Below are 19,622 nucleotides of genomic sequence, written 5' to 3'. Positions count from 1 at the left end.
AATGCTGAATTGCTGAAGCTCAAGCATCTGTGGCTTGTTTTATCTCTGGGCTGAAATTAGTCTTTTGAGTTGCTTTCACTTGCATCACTTTGCATGCCCAATTGAATTAGACTGATTGCATTTACAGGAAGGGGATGGCCACCATAAAAGGGCTGCAGATGGGTGAAGTGAAATCAAATGTAAGCAGAGGATGTGCACAAATCCACCGATTAGCCCTCCTTTATCTGTGTTTGTAGAAGAAAGAGGAATAATTATACAGGCCTGTAGACCGGTGTCTATCCGAAAGTCATTAGAAGAGACTGGACTGAGGTCACTTCTAAATAGTGATCCGAGGTCAGTTTTAGATTTGCCTACTAATGAGACATTAGTGTAATCTTCCAGCTGGACAAGTGCCACTCCCTCCTGGCTGTGCCAGTGAGTGCTCACTACAACTATAAGCGTACAGCTCATCCTGCTCCAACCTGATTTATTTATTTTCTTACATTAACTAAACTCTACCACATGACACCTGTGTTGTGTTTCATCCCCTGACTGTCTGACACTGAATGTATCCAATAATACTAACCACTAAGGGAAGTAAACTCCTGCCTCCAGCCCATGGTTCAACTCTAAATTATTTCTATGACTTGTAGTAGTTTCCACTCATTACACTAAAAGAATGGCTCCTCCTTATACCATGAACTTGATGTGTCTATAGTGTCACAAGATGGTTGTGAACCGCCGTACTACATTAGCAAAATGTCTTTAACACATTGGTCATTACTGCATCTAGTCCTATCTAACCTCCTTAATGCTGTGTTGTTTGCATTTATAGCAATTAGCATTTCCATAAACTTCCTAAATATCTGGTGGGAGCAAGGTTTTGGTAAAATTAGGTTGTAGAATTGAAAAGACTGATTGTCAGTGTTGAAGGACAGCTTCACCTAAATTTCAAACAGCCGCCAAACTATTCAGAAATGAAAGCAGTCTCAGGGTACATTACCATGATGGTTGTCACGACTACTGTCCGGTTTTCCATTGCTGAACTGTCATTGGACAGAGCATTTTCATTCTGGACCAACACAAGCTTGTCTATGTCGTTCCAGTAGCCAATCTGAGAGAAACAGTGGGACAAGAGAGAAAGCAAATGAATGATAAAAAAAAAAAAAAAATGAAATCAATCAGACCTTAAAAATTGAAAAAGCTTACAATAAAAATCAAGACGGACAAAAAAGAAATAGAACCTATATGATAGAACAGAGAGAAATATAAAGAAAGAAAAAAAAAGTCAACAGAATGAGCTCATCCCAGCAGATTTCCCATTGGAACTGTAGAAGATATTGAGAGATATTGAGTGTGAGCCAAGAACTTTCAATAAACACACATTGCTGTCAAAGGAACACTTGAGAAGCTGGAACATGGTGTTATTTCTTTATTATAGGCGCTACATGTATGCTTTTTTTTCCAGTAAAGAGAAATTATGAGTAGCTACTTTCAACCTGAGCCTTATCCTTTTTGTTATTATGAAGAAAGATTATGTTCAAACTTTCCTCACTTACATCACTGCAGAGTTTCATATACCCCCAGGTTGTCTGAGAGCTGCTCTCCAATGAACACTGCAAAAAAACTATTCAAAAACACAAGCTGCAGTGGTTCAATTGTAGTGTAAAGATATTTATAACTGCAGTAAAACACTTATTAATGAGTAATTATGGAGATAATTATGCAGTGAAGGAATTCATTTTTCAACAATCAGCCAGCATAAGTAATAAAATGAGAAAAATGCAGTAACAGTAAGTGCGTGTCATTTCAGTTGTGATTAAAACTAACTTTACTGCTTAAGAGTCACATTTTGCTGAAATTATGAAAAACATTTAACACTGCCTTTCAGCAACACAGCCTGAAAACACATCACAACAACTGAATGGAATAAGTCGGCTGTGGCATGTTTGTGTCCAACTCACAAATTCAAAGTATTGTTTACCTTTGTTTCTAAGCCATGAGGAGAGCCTACCTTGCGTGGTCCATTGCTCTTCAGTTCAAAGACGTCCATGGTATAGTTGACCCTCCGCCCGTAGTGATCAAATTGAATATTCCCAGTCAGGCCCTGAATGCGCACCTGGATTTATAACAACAATAATAGTAAGGACAAGAGAAAAATACTGTCTTTAAAGTTTAGTTTAAAGTTTAAAGTCTAGGTTGATTTGTAAACACCAATAATTCCAGTTTGTTATATGGTTTAAAATTACAGGTCTAAGAATTCTTTAGCAGTTGCTTATAAGAAATACAAATACAGATAAGCAGCAGGTGTATCTGTTCATAGTGTACCCAGACAAGCACTATTTTTTCAACAAATTTAATGTGAAGCAGCAGCAGAATGAGATTTTTGGTTTGCATTAACAGTACATTTGTGAAAAATAAAAAGTGAGGCTCAATAAGATATTACAAACAGAAACGTTGGATTACATGCACGCATCATTTCCTGCGAATCCTTCATGCTTAGGTCGGCAATCTCCAGTGCGGGAATATATATATATATTATATATATTTATATGCTCATGATTCTGTAAAATGAATGATTGAATTGTGGAGAATCTAACTGATCTTACAACGTGTATCATCGTCAAAATTTAAACATGTACTTGTGTAGACAATCTAAGCCCAAGCTTTAAGAGGTTTATACATCCAAAGAAGTTCTATAAAATCCAGACCAGGCCTCTAATTCAGACCTGCCTTTATATGTCAAACGGGTAACCACGCTAGTAAAGAAGATGTAAGTCTATTTGGGACTCTGCTTTTATTAGAAGTTTTACGGTACTTGAGAAGTGAATGAAAGTCATTACAGTGTCCCCTCAAGTATGGCAGTACAAGTTTATGTGTTACAGTAAGCATGTGTGAACTCTGGGTACTCCATCAAAGTCCCAACAAGCATTTAAAACACATAAATGTTGGCAAGGATCTCTGGAACATTTCCCCCTTTTATCATGCCAGGTGTTTTACTGACTGTGTGTGTGTGTGTGTGTGTGTGTGTGTGTGTGTGTGTGTGTGAACATCTGTCTAATCTGTCAGTGGTAAACTACACAGCATCAAACTTGTGCCAACCTGTTTGAGGGCACGCTCCATATCTATTCCTTGGTTCCAGGGAGCAGCAGGATTCGCCAGGCAGTCGCCAGCGTTGCCACGGCGACTGATATCAATTTTCTGACGGCGAAGGGTGCGGAAGGCCTCGGCCATAACAAGGACGCCATCATACGTTAGAGATGAGGTATACTGAAGAATGGAGGGACAAACAGAGAGAAACAATATATATTTTTATCAGTTTAACAAGTTTTTACACTTTTTATGAAAGAATGAAGAGTCCAAGTCAGTCCAAGTACACAGTATGGCAGAAATTAATACTCAGGTAGTGCAAAAATGTTAAAAGAGACAGAGGCATTACAGTCCCTGTTTGGAAACTGACATTGATTTTATTCAGGTTGAATTCTAGACTTAAAATAGCCCAACTGTTATTTTTTAACCAAATAAAGCTGAGGTATATCTACATCAAATTTTTTAATTATAGACTGAAAATCAGTATTTAATGTGTTTCTTATAGATTTGTTTGCGGTGGTGGATGATAAATAGTGCCTTCAAAAGAACTATTTCCACATCAGTATCCCAGTGCAGTCATTTCAAGGTTGACAACCCAAAGACATTGTAAAGCAAAATCACAGATTTTTTTCTGATGTGTTTGGTGCTTAGTGCCATGACAAAAAACATCCAAATCATCTTTTCAGTGATGGTAGCTTACTCTGCAAGACTACATGAGTTTACGTAGATACAAAACAAACAGTGTTTGAGTAGATGCTGTGATTTAAAAAGCCTAACTAGAATACTTTCATGCTGCAGGGCTATACCATAGGCCTATATGATTTATTCCCAATTTAAACTCAGACAATTACAACATCCTAACTCCATATGAACTAACCTCACCAGTATGCAAACATGCTGACCTGTGCTGTTAATTTATCTCACCGCTCTGACTTTTATTTGACTTCCACAGTTAACACTGGTGAACATCAATCAACACCACTGTAAATGTAACATCACTGTAAATGTGCCAGATTTAGACAGGCTTATAGTTTTAAGTACAGTCACTGGGCCATTAAAATGACATTGAAACGTATTTAAATCATATTGTAAATCCATTCATTAAACCCACTTTGTTGGGGGAATTCCCTTTGATACTGAAATTTAGTTTTACAAATATGGTTTCATTGGGTTATATTCTAAAAGAGGATGTATCGCTTCCGGAGTGAGTTGTTGATGTTTTAAGGGACCTTTGAAACGAGACAGCGCGTGAGACAAAGAGAAAGGGTTGGAGATTATCAGTATCTGTGGTCTAATGAAACTCTCAAAAAAGGTGGTGATCTTGACAGATTGTTTGACAAATTCATTATAGGTAAGACACAGCGCAGCAGGGAACCACACCACACATCCAACTGCAACAAACCCACCCAGCCCACACACAGACACACACAGCGGCACACAGACAGAGGCAGTCAAACACACAGCGGGCTGCCTTCACATCACGGCGGAGACAAGTGGTGATATGAAAATGGAAGGAAAGAGGGAAGTCGGCTGAGAGACTCCGCCAACGCTCTCCACGCCTGTGCAGGTAGTTTTCTCTTTTACTGACATCCCTTGATTTGTATCCCAAAAGGCGCGTTTTGGAAGGCTGCACAACCATGTCATCCTCCTTTCATCTCTCCCCTTTGAAACTTAAGAAGCCTTTAGGCGCGCGACTGACAGATGACGACTATAGAATCCAAATCGGAGCAAAGCAGAAAACAACTACAAAACTGAGCCAACTAGCGTACTGTTTTTTGTTTCTGTCAGAGGTAGGACAGAAACACCTTCGGGACACATATAAAACAGTATTGGCTTTTAAAAAAAACAAATTCTAGACGATATTTCTAGGAGCAGTTAAAATCTCCAAGTTCAGCTAAGATCCTTCAAGTAAAACCCGATTTTCTTTATAAATGTGGATTCTCAAATAGGATAAAATGTACAGGTTCATACAAGTTTACTCTACAGCTCTAGATCAAACCAAGAACCAGCTTTATAAATTATGTATACAATAAAAGAAAGCATGTGCCACTTTTCACACAGAAACTAATGTATATAAAAAATGTATGCAGTGCATTTAGAATGTACATGTCTGCATTCATGCTTTACACCAAGGCTTTTATGGGTGAACTGACCTCATGACTGAGATAAAGTAACATTGCAAGCATAAGAAGTTGTAGTCAATCTTTTTATTCATTAATTTATTCATTATTCATTTATTTTTAGCCACACTCTAGATATGGCAATGTCTGTCGGTCGGTTGGTCAGACCACCACTTTGGTCCAGACTGAAATATTTTAACAACTACTGGATGGATTGTCCTGAAATTTGGAAATGTGGACATAGTGTCCCACTGAGGATGAATTGTAACTTTTGGGATCACATAACTTAGGTAAGCCATTATCAGGTTTGACTGTGTCCAATACTTTGTTTCATCATAAAATATCTGCATACCTAATGACATTGCCCTCATCTGCAGCTGTACTTTGTGTTTAGTGCAAATGCATGCTACCATGCTAGAATATGATGATAAATATGGTAAAAATGATACTTGCAAACATCAACATGTTAGTGTAGTCAATTTGAGCATGTTAGCATGGTGATGTTTGCATGTAGGTCAAAGCAGTGCTGAGCCAAAGAACAAACTTACAGAGCTACTAGCATGGCAGTCAGTTAGTACCATATAGTACCATTATATAATGTTGTCATCCACATCATAAAGTAATATTGGAATATAGACAATGCAAATCACATAATAGATTTGGAATCAATCATCAGGCCGTTATTACTCACAACATCAGCATAAAGACACAAATGGTGATGGCACCATTAGAGGACAATGCCGGTGTCAAGCTAAGGACGGCCCACATTTGGTTTGTGTACAAAAATTTAACAGGCACCATTGTTTTGTCACCATTGTGTTATGGATAACGAAGCAAGTAGCCAATTGCCTTATGCATGCAGCTTAACAGGATAATCTATATGCAGTGATTAATAAATCCAGTGCGAACACAGCGTACACTCTTTTGCTTTTTAATGATGTTAAATAATCTCACCATAGACTGTACCACAGGGAACATAATATGGCAGAGGCGGGGTTAATGACACACTGAAAAACACAGCTCTTTCATTCATTTTTCTTGTCAAATGAGATGATAAATTGAAATGAAAAAACTGTAGTATTAAAACAATTTGGACACACATATTTAATTTATAAAATGAGCTTTGCACCCATGTCTGGAAAACCTTAAATGCTTTACACGTGGACAAATACTGATAAAGGCAGATAAAAAAGATGTTAAAAAGAGATAGATACATTGATGGAAAAAGCCCCAAAAAGTATTGTGGCTGAATTTTGATGAAGTTAATGTATTACCTTAACAGATCACTGATCTTTTTCATTACATTTCAACAAAATCTCCAGGCACACCAGCTGAGAATCACTGGGTTAAGAGATTTTGATTGATGGCCAAAAGCAGCTAACTCAAAATCCAGTCTCCAGTGCAAAACGGACAAGCCCCAATAGTAATTTTCACAGTGCACATTATTAGAGCAGAGTTCTACTGGGCCTGAGGCTACCAGTTGGCCCAAGGCTAACTGAGCTCAGTTTTTACACAGCACCAATTAGCCTAGAGCAATTTGGAGGCATCTGTTGTCACTAGAGATATCTGGTTTTGTGTTATTGTGTTAAATCATTAAAATGTCCTTGTTTGCAAAAGGCAGACTTAAAACATCATTTTTGTGGTTGCAATGGGAAGACAATCTTTGAATGCACTTCATCAAGGATGCTCATAAAGTTTTGAAAGTTAAGAACACCTGTAGTTGTAATTAATTGTATTTTGTATATCTAAGCATGTTCACATGCATAATAGGTTTACCTCCATTAACACACTAACTTGTGTTGTGTCAACGGTCAGGATCGATGGATGGGGCAACTAATGAGAATTGATCAGGTCAATCTAAGAACGATGATCGCCAATTAGTATGTTCCTTGAGTGTAAAATAACGTTCCAGTAATGTAAGAATATAACCATCGTGTATGTATGTATATATTTGCAGCCTTGAAAGACTCACAGCATCGCCTTTTTAAAGTTACTACTGTGTGTGTGTTCGACTGCTTGCGTGTAAGTGTGAGCCAAAGAGCAAGGGACAGAGAGCTGCAGCATGATGTATTTTTAATAGGTAGGTGGACATATTTCCAGTTAATGCATGCACAAATCAAACGCAATTGGCTGCAGGTCAGTACCCGGTCAATAGAGGAGTGCTGAGGGACGAGAGACGGACAAAGACAGAGATAGAAAAGAAAGGGGGAGTGGTAGAGTGGTAGTGATAGAGACAGAAAAATGTGACAGAGAAAGGGACATCGGTGGTAAGAGAAAATAGACACTAAGGATGGTGAATGGAGAGAGGAGAAGGGATATACAATCAGAGAAACAATGAGACAAACATATAAGGGATGCAACTGTGGATTTGGTTACAGAGCTGGAGACAAAGGGAGGGACAAGCATGGAGGAATATCATACAGGACAGACATGACAAAGACATCTTCAGTCTGAAGAATCAGCATTCATCACATTACAGTATGCCAGGTCACACTGATTGGTTAAGAAGCTGAACCACATGGTTCAAATGCACACATCACCCTGTGACTGCCTGTTTGAAGAGGCTGCATAATTGGCGCCTGTGGTGAATTTCAGGTACGAAACACACCGATGCCATCACCCCTAAATTGTGTGTGTGTGTGTGTGTGTGTGTGTGTGTGTGCACTGTAAATATCTGTGTGTATCTGTCCGCAAGTTAATCTCTCACAAGCTTTAGTTACATTTCTGCTGCTGAGGAAAACATCCTTTTGAAAACAAGATCCACTATTGCAAATCTTTCAAATTTGTTCACGTAGTGCCAGATGTTTACAATCTATATATCTATGTATGTCTATGTATAGACAGCATATTTTTATCACCTTAGGTGGACTTTCAGATCCAGGATACTCTCTCTGATCCAGTTTGTTCCAGCGCTGCATCAGTTTAATGACGATGGGCCTGCTGAAGTCCACCAGTTGGAAACCAGTCACATTGGCCCCGCCATGCATGAACCTCTCAAGAGATATGTCCTTAAAACCCTGAGAGAAAGGAAGGAAGAAGAAAACATTATGCAATCCCAGAAAAATACTCCAAAACCAGTTACAGGAGAGTGGAAGTGGACTACAAAACCCTCTGATGGAATCTGTGCACCTTTGCTGACATATCATACTCCAACATACTCCAACAGTCTACCTGATTATTTATACCCCTACTTAATATGGAGTGGCTTCCACAGCTGCGAGTGTGACTTCACACAGAGTGACACTTTGTACTGAAGTGGTCGTGGAGAGGGATCCATTTGGGAACGGGCCAGAGACAGAGGTAGAGAGTAAAGACATGTGAGGGTTATCCTGGGTTGATGGATGCTAATTGCTAAAAGCTCTGAGAGCCTATCTAACTTGACCTGCTCTCAGTGGCCCCTTTTTCAATGTCCCGGAGAGAAATGCTGTGGAACAGATTTTAGGGATTAAGGTTGAGGCAATACATCATTTACTGATGTGAGTTCCAGCAGCTACCTGACTTTGTTGAGGAGACACAGATGATAATATACTAATTCTGAAAGAAAAATGGCACCTTGGTGGGAATATTAAAAGATCAATGTGGAACTGGCAAGCATGGTTTGTTTTCTCTGCTAATAACTGCAGAAAAAACAACAACCTTGAGACAAGCTGAATGTCAAAGTAGGGGTAAGTAAAACATAATGTTGGCTTACAGGACTTACGCTGCACATACACTGTTAGATTTTTGAAACGTTGCATCCTGGAGCTCTTTAGAAAAGACCAACTTTCTCCTTGGCATGAAAGCTAACCTTTAGCATTCTGACAGGTTCTGTCAGAAAGAGTCACAGTATATTATGCTTATCTATGTATTATAAGCTAGCAACAGCGTTGACAACGAGACATTGATTGATTGACACACATTTTTTATGTTTTTATATTGGGTTAGGTAATAGACATCACAGGAAATGATAAACGTCTATGTAAACAATAAAAACAAATATAATAGTATAATCATTATGTTAATTATAGTGAAAACTGAGACAATGTTGAAAAAACCAGGACATTTTAGTGTTTTACAGATATTTGTCAGGACTTGGGGCACCCAGATTGAAACCAGGACAATCCCGGACAAACTGGGACGTCTGGTTGCCGTAGACATGTCAGAAACATTCACCTCCACCTCATGTACACTGCACGGCAAATGACGCCAGATGAAGCTTAAGTTTGTGAAACTCTAGAATGAGTTGTGTAGCACAAAAATCTGATCCAAAATGGGCTCAAATTGTACACTGTATGCCCAGCGTTAGACACCCTATTTTTAAGACCTCATCTTGATAATTTTTGTGTCCATTTGTCAAATAGCCTTCCTTCTTGTCTCTTATTAAAAGGAAATTATTCTCGTGTAGGCAATCAAAACACAAACACGCTACTAAAACAGCCAACGGCAATGCCATTAAGAGTTCTTACCAGATTTGCTATGATGTAATGGTAACCTTTTACATGTTTCCCCACACTGACAGCCTGGAAAGAAAAACAGAGAGAGAGAAAAAACATTATTTCTTTGCTACTGGCTATGCATGAATTGTGCGGCAAAGCAGGGGACGTGTGGGATTCACAATTAACATACTAGTAATTGAGTTACTTGACAAGAGAACTAACAGTTGTTTTAATTTAGTTTTAGGGAGCAGCGGAGGGGAGTCAAACTATAAACAGAGACTCCCTCCCATCTGTGAATCTTTCGCCTCACCCAGCAGTGGCTGTGGATACTATCATATTCTGATTAAAAGCAGAGGGAGTGAGTGTGTGAGGACTTCACTTGTCCTCTGCACCATACTGCCTCAGACTCTGCAGCATCTTGGAACATTTAGAGAGTTTACGCCTGTAGCAGGGCTCTGTTAACTTGGATTATTTAACTTGTTTTGGTAATATTAATGAGGTGCCTTGATCCAACAGTGACAGGTTACCAATCTTTCCTTACAAGAATTACATTCACATTTTGTTTTAGCAAAATATAGTTTGGGGAACTGTAATGTTAACTGGTTTACTTAAAAACATTCCTACAGAAACATATCGGCAAAACATTTTTAGCCGATATGTTAAGTGTGAACAAAAACACATTTTTCAATGTTTTCAGCTTTTCCTACAACATCAATTTATTGCTACTAAAGCAGATTAAGATATGGTTGAGGCAACTAAAACTGCAAATTCTAGTCCGTCAAAATCAATGTATACCAGCTTGACCTCAACACCTTTTCTTCCACACTTCATGTACTATCAATACATATTTCCAGTGAACAGAAATGACTACTGACTGACGGTCTGTCTGGTGTGTTTGTGTGAGACTGCAGGGCTGACAGTTAGTCAGACAAAAGTAAAAACTGAAATCTGTTTTATGTTTTGTCATTGTTATATCTGTACAGCTGGATGAGGTGAAATATGGCACATTGTGAGATTTCAAGAAGAAAGACGCATCTTCATATTGACATGGTGCATAAACCTAATTAACAAATTGTTCTCTTTTTTTAATTCTGTCTCTCTCATCCACACATACCAACAGCTATATACAAACGCAGACAGATGCACACACACATACACAGATCGCAGCTGGCAGGGGCAGACAAACAGAGCAGTCTCTGTCTCAGAGCAGGGATGCTAGCCAATGCCAGCATTGCAGAGCCCACTGTGACGGGAGTGTGTGTTTGTGTCTGTATGCCTGTCTCACTATACACTAGAGTGTGTGTGTGTGTGTCTCTGTCTGTCTGTCTGTTGACACACCACAGAAGCCAATTAAGAAGTTGTCTGTCTGTCTTTCTGTCTGGGATGCTGCTACTGGTGTATGTTTGTATGTGTGCGAGTAGCTGTGCGAGTATGTATGTGGTGTACGTTTGATTGCCTGTAGCATGAATTATGCACTGGTATGTATTTTAAAGATAAGCTTGCATGTGTGTGTATATGCATGAGTGTTTAGCTGTGTGTGTCATTGAGTTTGTCAGATGTGCAGACAGAGGATCAGATGTGATGACAGGTGGCAGAACCAATGGGATGTTACACTGAAACCTGAGTCAAAGGGCACACACACACACACACACACACACACACACACACACACACACACACAACAGACACACCACCTGTCAGAGCTCAACCATCAAGCAAGACAGATAATCTAATGAACTTGGACAAGCGTAAGGTGTCAGAGTGTGCGCCTTCATATACAGTATGTGTTTGTGTGTGTGTGTGTGTGTGTGTGTGTGTGTGTGTGTGTGTGATGGAAATCTGTATCTGAGTGGACAGTATGGGGCGTTTACTGCAGTCACACACTGATGTAGCTGTTGGGGAAGTCACATTTTTCTCCCCACATTAACTCCAGGGAAAAACTAAAATCTTGTTTTCTTTCCAGATGTCAAAAAGCATAAGGAGCGCTGTTGCAACAAGCTGAGTGAAGCAGACAGCAGGCAGACAGCCACCAGTGCAGCGAACAAATAAAAAATATAGATACTACAATTTGTAATGTAATACTTATTTGAATTGTCATAAAGGTTCTCGTTTTAATTACTTTACAAAATAGCTTACCCTGTGCTGTGTTGACTGTGGTTTCAGGTGGCAATAATGTGTCATTGTGTTGTGATTGTACTTCATTATTAAGTGTTAAGTGCTGTTAAGTCCAGGTCAATGAAGTAATCTCTGCCCTGTCTGCAGTAATCTCAGTGATAGTAACCGTGCCACATAAAGGTATAGCATCGCCTCCAATAAAGCAGTATCTCATGATCTGAAATGCTGTAGGGCCCCTCAGGTGCCAGATCAGTGTCAAATATCATTTTGTGCCTGCAGTAAGCTGATAGTGATTTATTCTTTTAATCTTGTGAGTCCCAGCTACGGACTTTAGTGTTTAGTAATGCAGTAATTTGTTATTTTTTATACGATAAATTATGAGCCAGATGGGTTTACATGTCTGCTCACTTTGCTGACTGCAGTGCCACTATGCTCTTATAATACAGTGCTCTTATAATACAAGGTTACCTTTGTAAGAAAATTTGGTATAGTAATATTACCTGTTCTAGGATGCTCTGTAGTCTCTCAGGCTCCAGGTCAATGACATATTTCCTCTCTTGACGCCGGTCCAGGTCCTCTAAGAGTCGGCGGTATGCTGCCTCATTGAAACTCTCCACACAGATAGCGCTCACCTGAATTAACATACATGCATATTCACAAGAAAAGTGTAAACGCATACAAACACAAGTAGCATGTAGCAATATGATCATGTAACCACAAGCAGGTTAACAACTGTTCTGGAAGAAATAAGGATGTAAGTATGTGTATGCACTGTGTGTGTACAATTCTTTTGGCATGTTTCCAGGAACGTGTGTGTTTGTGTGTGTATCCTGACCTGCCAGCCGTTCTGCCCCGCTCTCTCCATAATTGCCTGCAGTATTGCATAACCTAGACAACAGAGAGAATGGAAAGGAAAGAAGAGAAAGAGAGAATTAACGCTGTAAGAGGTGGAAGCCCCCGTAGCTGGTACATGGAGTAATTATTTTTAGCAATATTTGCAGGTGAAATTTAAAGCCAAAAAGTCATACCGGTATTACAAAATATTTTATTTGATCTCAATTACCACAATGTGTTTGCACAAAATTTGAATGTCTTGTCTTCAATCATGGCGTAAAACACGTGAATGGTCCTCTCTTAAATGTCATTTAATCAAACCAACCCACAGAGCTCAGAACGGGACAAAGTTGTTACGTGCCAATAGAGACGGTCAGTTTCATTGATAGTGACATTTCACTGAAATTAAACTTCTCATTGCTTCTTGTTCAGTATTGAACTTTGATTCAACTCACTGGAGAACACACTGACACTCAATTTCATTGCCTGGAACAAAACACAGAATTTTTTTTTTCTACAATATGATGGATTGCAGTTGTGAATAGTCTGAATACACCCGTGGGGTAAGTGGGATATTAGATGAGCATTAACGTTAATATGAGCCTATGAGCAGCAGGTGGCAACATCAGTGACAATGAATGACAGTACATTACATCGAACAGCTGTCTCGATGGGTCAAAACACGTAGAAAAATCCTTAAATAATCCTTTATAGGGCTGCCCCCAACTAAAGACTTTCTTGGTTGACTAGCAGTCGCTAAATAAAGCATATATTCGACTAGTCGTAGGACATTTACAATATAATGCATTAAAGCAGTAATGAATCTGTCAGAGCAACCAGCAAGGAGATTTCAACACAGTATAACATCACACAAGTCTTGTTGTTCAAAACACGACTTCCAACTTCACTAAAACAAATACTTACTTACAAATTAACATTAACTCTACAGACTTGTTCCTATTCCTTAGTTTGATGCCTCTCCTGTGGCTGCCTGAACCCGCCGTGTTTCCCCCCCAGAGCCATAATAGTCCTGTTGGGAGCCGCTGTAAATCGGCTGGCCTCCATTGGCCCGTTCCGCTCCGGTTCTGACGCTCACTCCGTCCACGCTCCTTAACAGTAGTCACCGCTGTGTCCCTCTGCTCCTACGGTAGTAACTCCCCCTTTCTTTTGAGCTCCCAGTCTGGGTATAGTCAGCTAATAGGATGGCTAACTCACCTAAGAAAATATCCATGTTGCAACAATTCCCTGATACTTTTGTTTTTGTTTTTATGCGATGTGATGAAAAGCGCATCAACTAAGACTCTTCTCAGCCACTATCGCTTAAGTTGATTATTAGGGGGCAGCCCTAATCCTTTATAATATTGTCATACAGCTAAAGGATTTCTATCAAAATGATCATTGTACTCTCTATCAAATCTCCAAATATGTGTTTAACTCTGCTCCGGGAATTGGGTAAAACAAAAATATCTCCCCAGTCTCATACGTGCACAGAAAGAAAACACAGAGCATATGTCGGCATGAAACACAGTGACATGAATAGTCACACACACAGACACACACACACAAACCCAAACACACACACACACACACACACACACACACACACACACACACTGCAGTGCAACCGTGCCAACTGTCACCCTGTTTTTTTCTACTTTTGTGGAGGCAGCTATTTACTGCTTGAGTTGAAACAAAAAGCACATCTGAACCCTCAGTAATCACGGTGTGTATGTGTGGGAATGTGTGTGTATTATTGTGGTTACGTTGCAGAGCAGTGGAGTTTGTCTTTACGTGTGGTGTGAGATTGTGCTTTCACCTCTCAGCCTCACAAGTGATACTGTAAATAAATGTTTCTGTGCCCTAAATGAATGCATTTGTGTTTAGGGGTTGCACTTGTCTATGAGTTGTTTTATGTGTACATGTTTTGTTTTTACTGTCTAACTTAATGTAATGCACGCACAGATGCACAACCATTCATCTACTGTGTGTGTACAGTATTTATGCACTACTTGGTAGGTGTGTGTACTCATTTGTCTTTGTATGCAGGTTTGTGGAAATACCTTAGTTTGTGTGTGCGTGTGTGTGTGTGTGTGTGTGTGTGTGTGTGTGAGTGTGTCTGCAGGCTGTCTGTGGAGCAGAGCAGAGCAGGAAGCATAAAACAGATCACAGCGTTACCACACATTTTCCAGCACATTACCGGCAGCAGTGCCTGATGGGAGCCTATAATGAAGGGCCCTGCCTTGGTCAAGTCAAGGGTGAGCACAGCCCAAACTCTACGCATCCATCCTCCGCTCCATTTCTCCCTCCTTTCACCCCCTCCTCCTGTTATATGCTACTGTATATCCCCAGAGGCTTGTGATCCTGTCTGTCCCGTACTCCTCCTTTCTGTAATCTCCCCCTTGCCTCCCTCCACCACATCTCTACTGTCCCCTCTTCCTGTCTCTTCCCCCGTCACCTTGTTTGCCTCCTCCTTTTCTCGCACCTGTCTTTTCTACTTCCTCTCTTTTCAGCTGCTCCACCAGCAATACTCACCTCACCTGCTCCGCCGCCCCCCCCTCCTCATTCTCCCTCTGCTCCCCCCTGGGTACTCACTCAGACAACCTGGACCAGAGGGAGGCTGGCAGAGGCACCGACAGAGCACACACAACTACACACATACACACACACTGTTCAGCTCACTGATTCCCTAACACGCCACTATACTGTGGTCTGGGGACTCTGCGTCATGTTTGACCTGTGTTTCTCTCCCTCTGGCAGGGAATTAGTCTGTGTGTGTGTGTGTGTGTGTGTGTGTGTGTGTGTGTGTGTGTAGGTGTGTGTGTGTGTGTGTGTGTGTGTGTGTGTTTATGTGTTTGTGTGAGAGGGAGAGATAACGTGCCAAGCATTCCCATGACAGTGGTTAGGGGCCGAAGGCGTCAGCTGTGCCTGCTCCACTAACTTACGTGCACTGCATGATGGGATGGTTAAATTAAAGGCAGGTGAACGTTGCAAGAGTCGATGCCAAACCCTAGTTTCTGGCTGAAAAGTACCAAATTAAACCCTTGTTTCTGCAGCTGTATCCTTTCATCAGGATCCAGAAGAACAGCCTTTGTTCTTTTTCCACAAGAAAACAAGGCTAAATTTGGGATTTAAATTAAGGCCAAATAATATTAGGCAAATAGACTTTTAAAAGTATCATTATGAGTTGATGATATTATAATATTGTTCTCAGTCTGCCATGCCAAACTGAACTCAAATTAATGGATAATTCTTTGTGCATAAAAGTGTGTTTGGAACCAGAATAATTAGGAAATCTATTTTAATCTTCCATAACTGAGTTTTTAATTTAAGCCCAGATAAAGAAGACAAGACATCTATCCAGTTAGTTTCTTGTTATCACCGCAGAGCGTATGAATGTCTGGCGGTGCCATAAGGACACAATGCTGCTCCAGTCACATTCATTTGGATAGTTCTAGTATAAAGTGAATGTTGACTATAATACTGAGTTACAACCCTTTTTTGCATACTTTCCCCAAATCCCTCTCTGACCTTTCTCTTTAAAACCAACAAGGAAAGAAAATGTAGTGAAAAACAGAGGTTGATAGTACTTTAACATCACTGGAGTCATACAGTTCCCTCCCCCAATCCCTGAACCCAGTGACTATTAATGACTAATGTATTTTTTATTTTATACTCTTAGATCACCTACAAGGCCCAACAATAAAACAATAATACTGAGTAAATAATTGATTCCCTGGATGTTTATACTTGTTCATATGGAAACCACCTTCAAAACCCTATACTATACAGATATATATGTATATATATACTGTATGTATGTATGTATAGGGTTTTGAATAATAAATAATAAAAAATATTTTTAAAATAACTTTACGGCAATAATACTGGGTGATTTTGGAACACTGGCTCTTCATATACCTAGTTAATGTGTATGTCCCTGTGCATTTACCTCTGTCTGTGTCATAGAGGAAGACAAATCGGCTCCAGTCGTAGTGGTCCAACAGTGACAGTAAAGCCCCTCTGATGGATGGCCGGAGCTGCAGGGTGAACTGGCCCTCTCCTTCAGTGGGGAAGCTGGGCGTCACTAGGCTGATGTGCAGGGCCCCACAGAACGATGTCAGCGTATTCACTGAGCGCTTGTCGTAAAGGCCAAAGATGGCGAAGACCCCTCTCGAATACTGAGAACAGACTGATGTGAGGAAGAAGGGGGAAAAAAGAGGGTTAATGGAGAAAAACACAAATACAGAGTATACGCTGTTTGTGAGAGCTTTGCTATGATTTTAATGAACGGAGTAGAAAAATAGCAAATAAGAGGTTGGGACAGAGAAATACAAAAGGTTCTTAATTCAATTCACACTGTGGAATCTGGTTAAACATGTCAAACATTTTAATGAGCGGCGGCTACGGCTTGTGTCAGCTACACCTTCTCACTCCCAATTAAACCCACAAACTGCGCTCTTTCAGTGTGTGTGTGTGTGTGAGCATCCAAAAATGTGACAAAAAATCCAATGAAACGGAGATAAATCTTGAAAAAGTATCAGTTTGAAGAAGGCTTGTTGAGTGTGACCCCTAAAAAATCCAAACTTTTATTTTATCCAGAAGAACATTAGACATATTTGCAATCCTTTTTTGCCAGATTTTATAAACATATAGTTGTAAAGTATGAGCACACACACTTGCACGTACATGGATGGAAATCAAACTACCCTACAAGCCCCTAGCAAGCAATTTTCAAATTTTCTGACTCGCACAAAATCATTCCCACTAGCCAAAACTGGCACGGCTACTTATACAGTTGTTAAGGAAATTACAGTCAAATAATCCCACCTGCTTAGAGCTTAAAATCCTTAAGATCCATCCATGCACGCACACACACACACACAGATACAAAACCCTTGACCGAGCCGGGAGCTCACTTCAAATGTGAAGTCATTTTCCACTACAACACTGCAACTCAGTCTTCAAACACCCCAAAGCTTTGAACCGTGACAGAGAGGAGAGTGAAAAGCACTGACGTCCTCGGCTATCTCACTTCCACAAAAATCTCTCCTCTGCTTCAGTTTGTCGTTCATCCGTGTGCCTCAACCAAAAGTGTGTTTGAACAAAACAAAACAAAACAAAACAAAAAAAGCTCTTGGGTGTGTGAATCAGAGTCTTGCATATTATTACAGGCGCACGAGCATGTGCTTCCCTTTCTAAGGATTTCAGCGAGTTAAGTGCGTGTCAACTCTTTTTTTCTTTTTACACTCTTTAATGTTTCCCTTTATCTGCCCCTTTTTCTCTTTCATCCTTTTTTCATCCCCTCCTCTCTCTCTTTAGCCCCGTTCATCCTTTCAGCTAGATTCTTTCAGGCTGGCATGTTTTGAGCTTGAGCTCTATCCTGCGTCATAATTCACTCTCCACCCTGTAATACGTCACACTAGAGTAAACAGTAAGGTGGGGGGGGGGGGACTGCAGAGTTTGCTTTTGGCAACAACCAGCAATCACTCTGTAACCTTTTCTCTCTTTCCCCCTCTTTTGATCACCTTGTGCATCACTTCATCGCATACCTTCTCCTCTCTCTCGGACACTGCATCCATCCCCTCTCCTTTTGGCTTCCACCATCCACTCTCCTTCATCTCTTCTCTCCCTCTCTTCCTTGATGACTGCCTCCTCTTTCTGTTCCTCCCTCTCTCCCTCCTCCTGGGACTCAGAGTAATTCCATTATCAGCTATAAGCCTCAGTGGGGGTAAACACTGAGGGAGATGCAGCTTTGACGGTTCGGCTTGTGGCAATTAAACAAAGCCAAGGCCCCTGCACCCAGGAGGCGATAAGGCAGGGATTTAGTCTCCGATTATGACAGGAGCTAAATGTCTTCAATTCAGAGAACTAGCATACTACGTACTAAGCATGCGTCATTCAGCAGGAGCTGAGTCATGGCGTCCTCAAAGTCAACGGACTTAGTGTCTTCCAAGATGATTTTTTTTAATGGTATTTTCAGGTTTTATTCGTTACTTCAGAGCACTCAGCAACGTCGAAAGATGGTTATAGAGATGAGACTGTGTGTGATAAACTACCGGGACACCAGAACAGTTAAGTACCTGGAATGGACGATGATGTTTAAGCTAAATCATTCAAGTTGACTTTATTAATTGCTCACAAGATAAGAGCATATGTTCATCTAAAATCTATAGTGAAATGACAAGGATTTAAGCAGACTGCAAGCAGAGACAGTTTGTTAACGCGTGCGCATATATTGAGATTGAAACTCGCGGAGGAAGTATCACTTGCCGTTCATTCAGGATGGCAGCTTACTGATGAAAAATGGCTTTTGGCTGAGAGAAATCATGTCCTTACACTGTCTGAGGACAAAAGAAATCCAACATACAATTGAATTTCTTTGACAGCAGAGTCACGGCAAATGTCATTCCCTTGCTTTTAAATACATTTGTGTTTTTTGGGATCAGCTGTTTTTGGGAACAGAGCAAAAACAGAAAAGCAGCAGAACAAAAAGAAAACGCTGCACACGTTCCCATGCCAACTGATGAGGTTTTTTTTAGAAAGTTGACTAAAACTACTGGCCTAGATGCAAGTTTGTGACATCATTGTCTGCAATTTTATTTTTCACCCACCTCCTGGGTCTCCATCAAAACTTAAGGAAATATTGATAGCCGTAATCCCCAAACCACTCCATTTTTAAACAATACCAAGACATCTGCAACCGTACAGACACACAGGCCCAGAGCACATAACAAAAACCTCTATGCATGTCTCATTCTTCATTCATCCAGTCTCTATCTGTTTTTCTCTCCCATCCATCACCTCCTCATTCCCTTGTTCCCTTATTTTCTATCCATGCCTTCTGATCCATGGCTTTGCCTCTCTGACACTCTCATACTCTCATTCTCCCATGTTTCCCTTTCTGATGTATGTCTCCATGGGCTTGTTTCTCTGCCACCCCCTCCTCCACCACCACCACCACCACCACCTTCGCCGCAAGGCTGGAATGTGCCAGACAGTGGCGTCATTGTAATAAAATGTGTGCTAAGCTTGCTTCATAAAGCTTTAATGAGAGGAGGGTACCAGCGGC

General features: G+C 40.5%; 1 protein-coding gene across 7 annotated transcripts in view; it reads right to left on the bottom strand.

Moving 5' to 3' along the window:
* The window catches only part of gria4a (glutamate receptor, ionotropic, AMPA 4a), a 105,195-nt gene that overhangs the window by 43,895 nt on the left and 41,678 nt on the right, over positions 1–19,622 (bottom strand). For all 7 annotated transcript variants that reach the window (XM_051396562.1, XM_051396563.1, XM_051396565.1 and 4 more), the window contains exons 3-10: positions 16,503–16,742; positions 12,555–12,607; positions 12,220–12,351; positions 9,635–9,688; positions 8,048–8,206; positions 3,082–3,249; positions 1,994–2,098; positions 983–1,093 (exon numbers count right to left, since the gene is read on the bottom strand). In XM_051396562.1, the coding sequence (XP_051252522.1) occupies positions 983–1,093; positions 1,994–2,098; positions 3,082–3,249; positions 8,048–8,206; positions 9,635–9,688; positions 12,220–12,351; positions 12,555–12,607; positions 16,503–16,742 (1,022 nt within the window). The remainder of the gene's footprint in view (positions 1–982; positions 1,094–1,993; positions 2,099–3,081; positions 3,250–8,047; positions 8,207–9,634; positions 9,689–12,219; positions 12,352–12,554; positions 12,608–16,502; positions 16,743–19,622) is intronic.

This window comes from Dicentrarchus labrax, unplaced genomic scaffold (assembly GCF_905237075.1).
Source record: "Dicentrarchus labrax unplaced genomic scaffold, dlabrax2021, whole genome shotgun sequence".
Lineage (NCBI taxonomy): Eukaryota > Metazoa > Chordata > Actinopteri > Moronidae > Dicentrarchus > Dicentrarchus labrax.
Note: the sequence above shows the minus strand (reverse complement) of the source record. Positions and strands in the feature narration are given on the sequence as shown.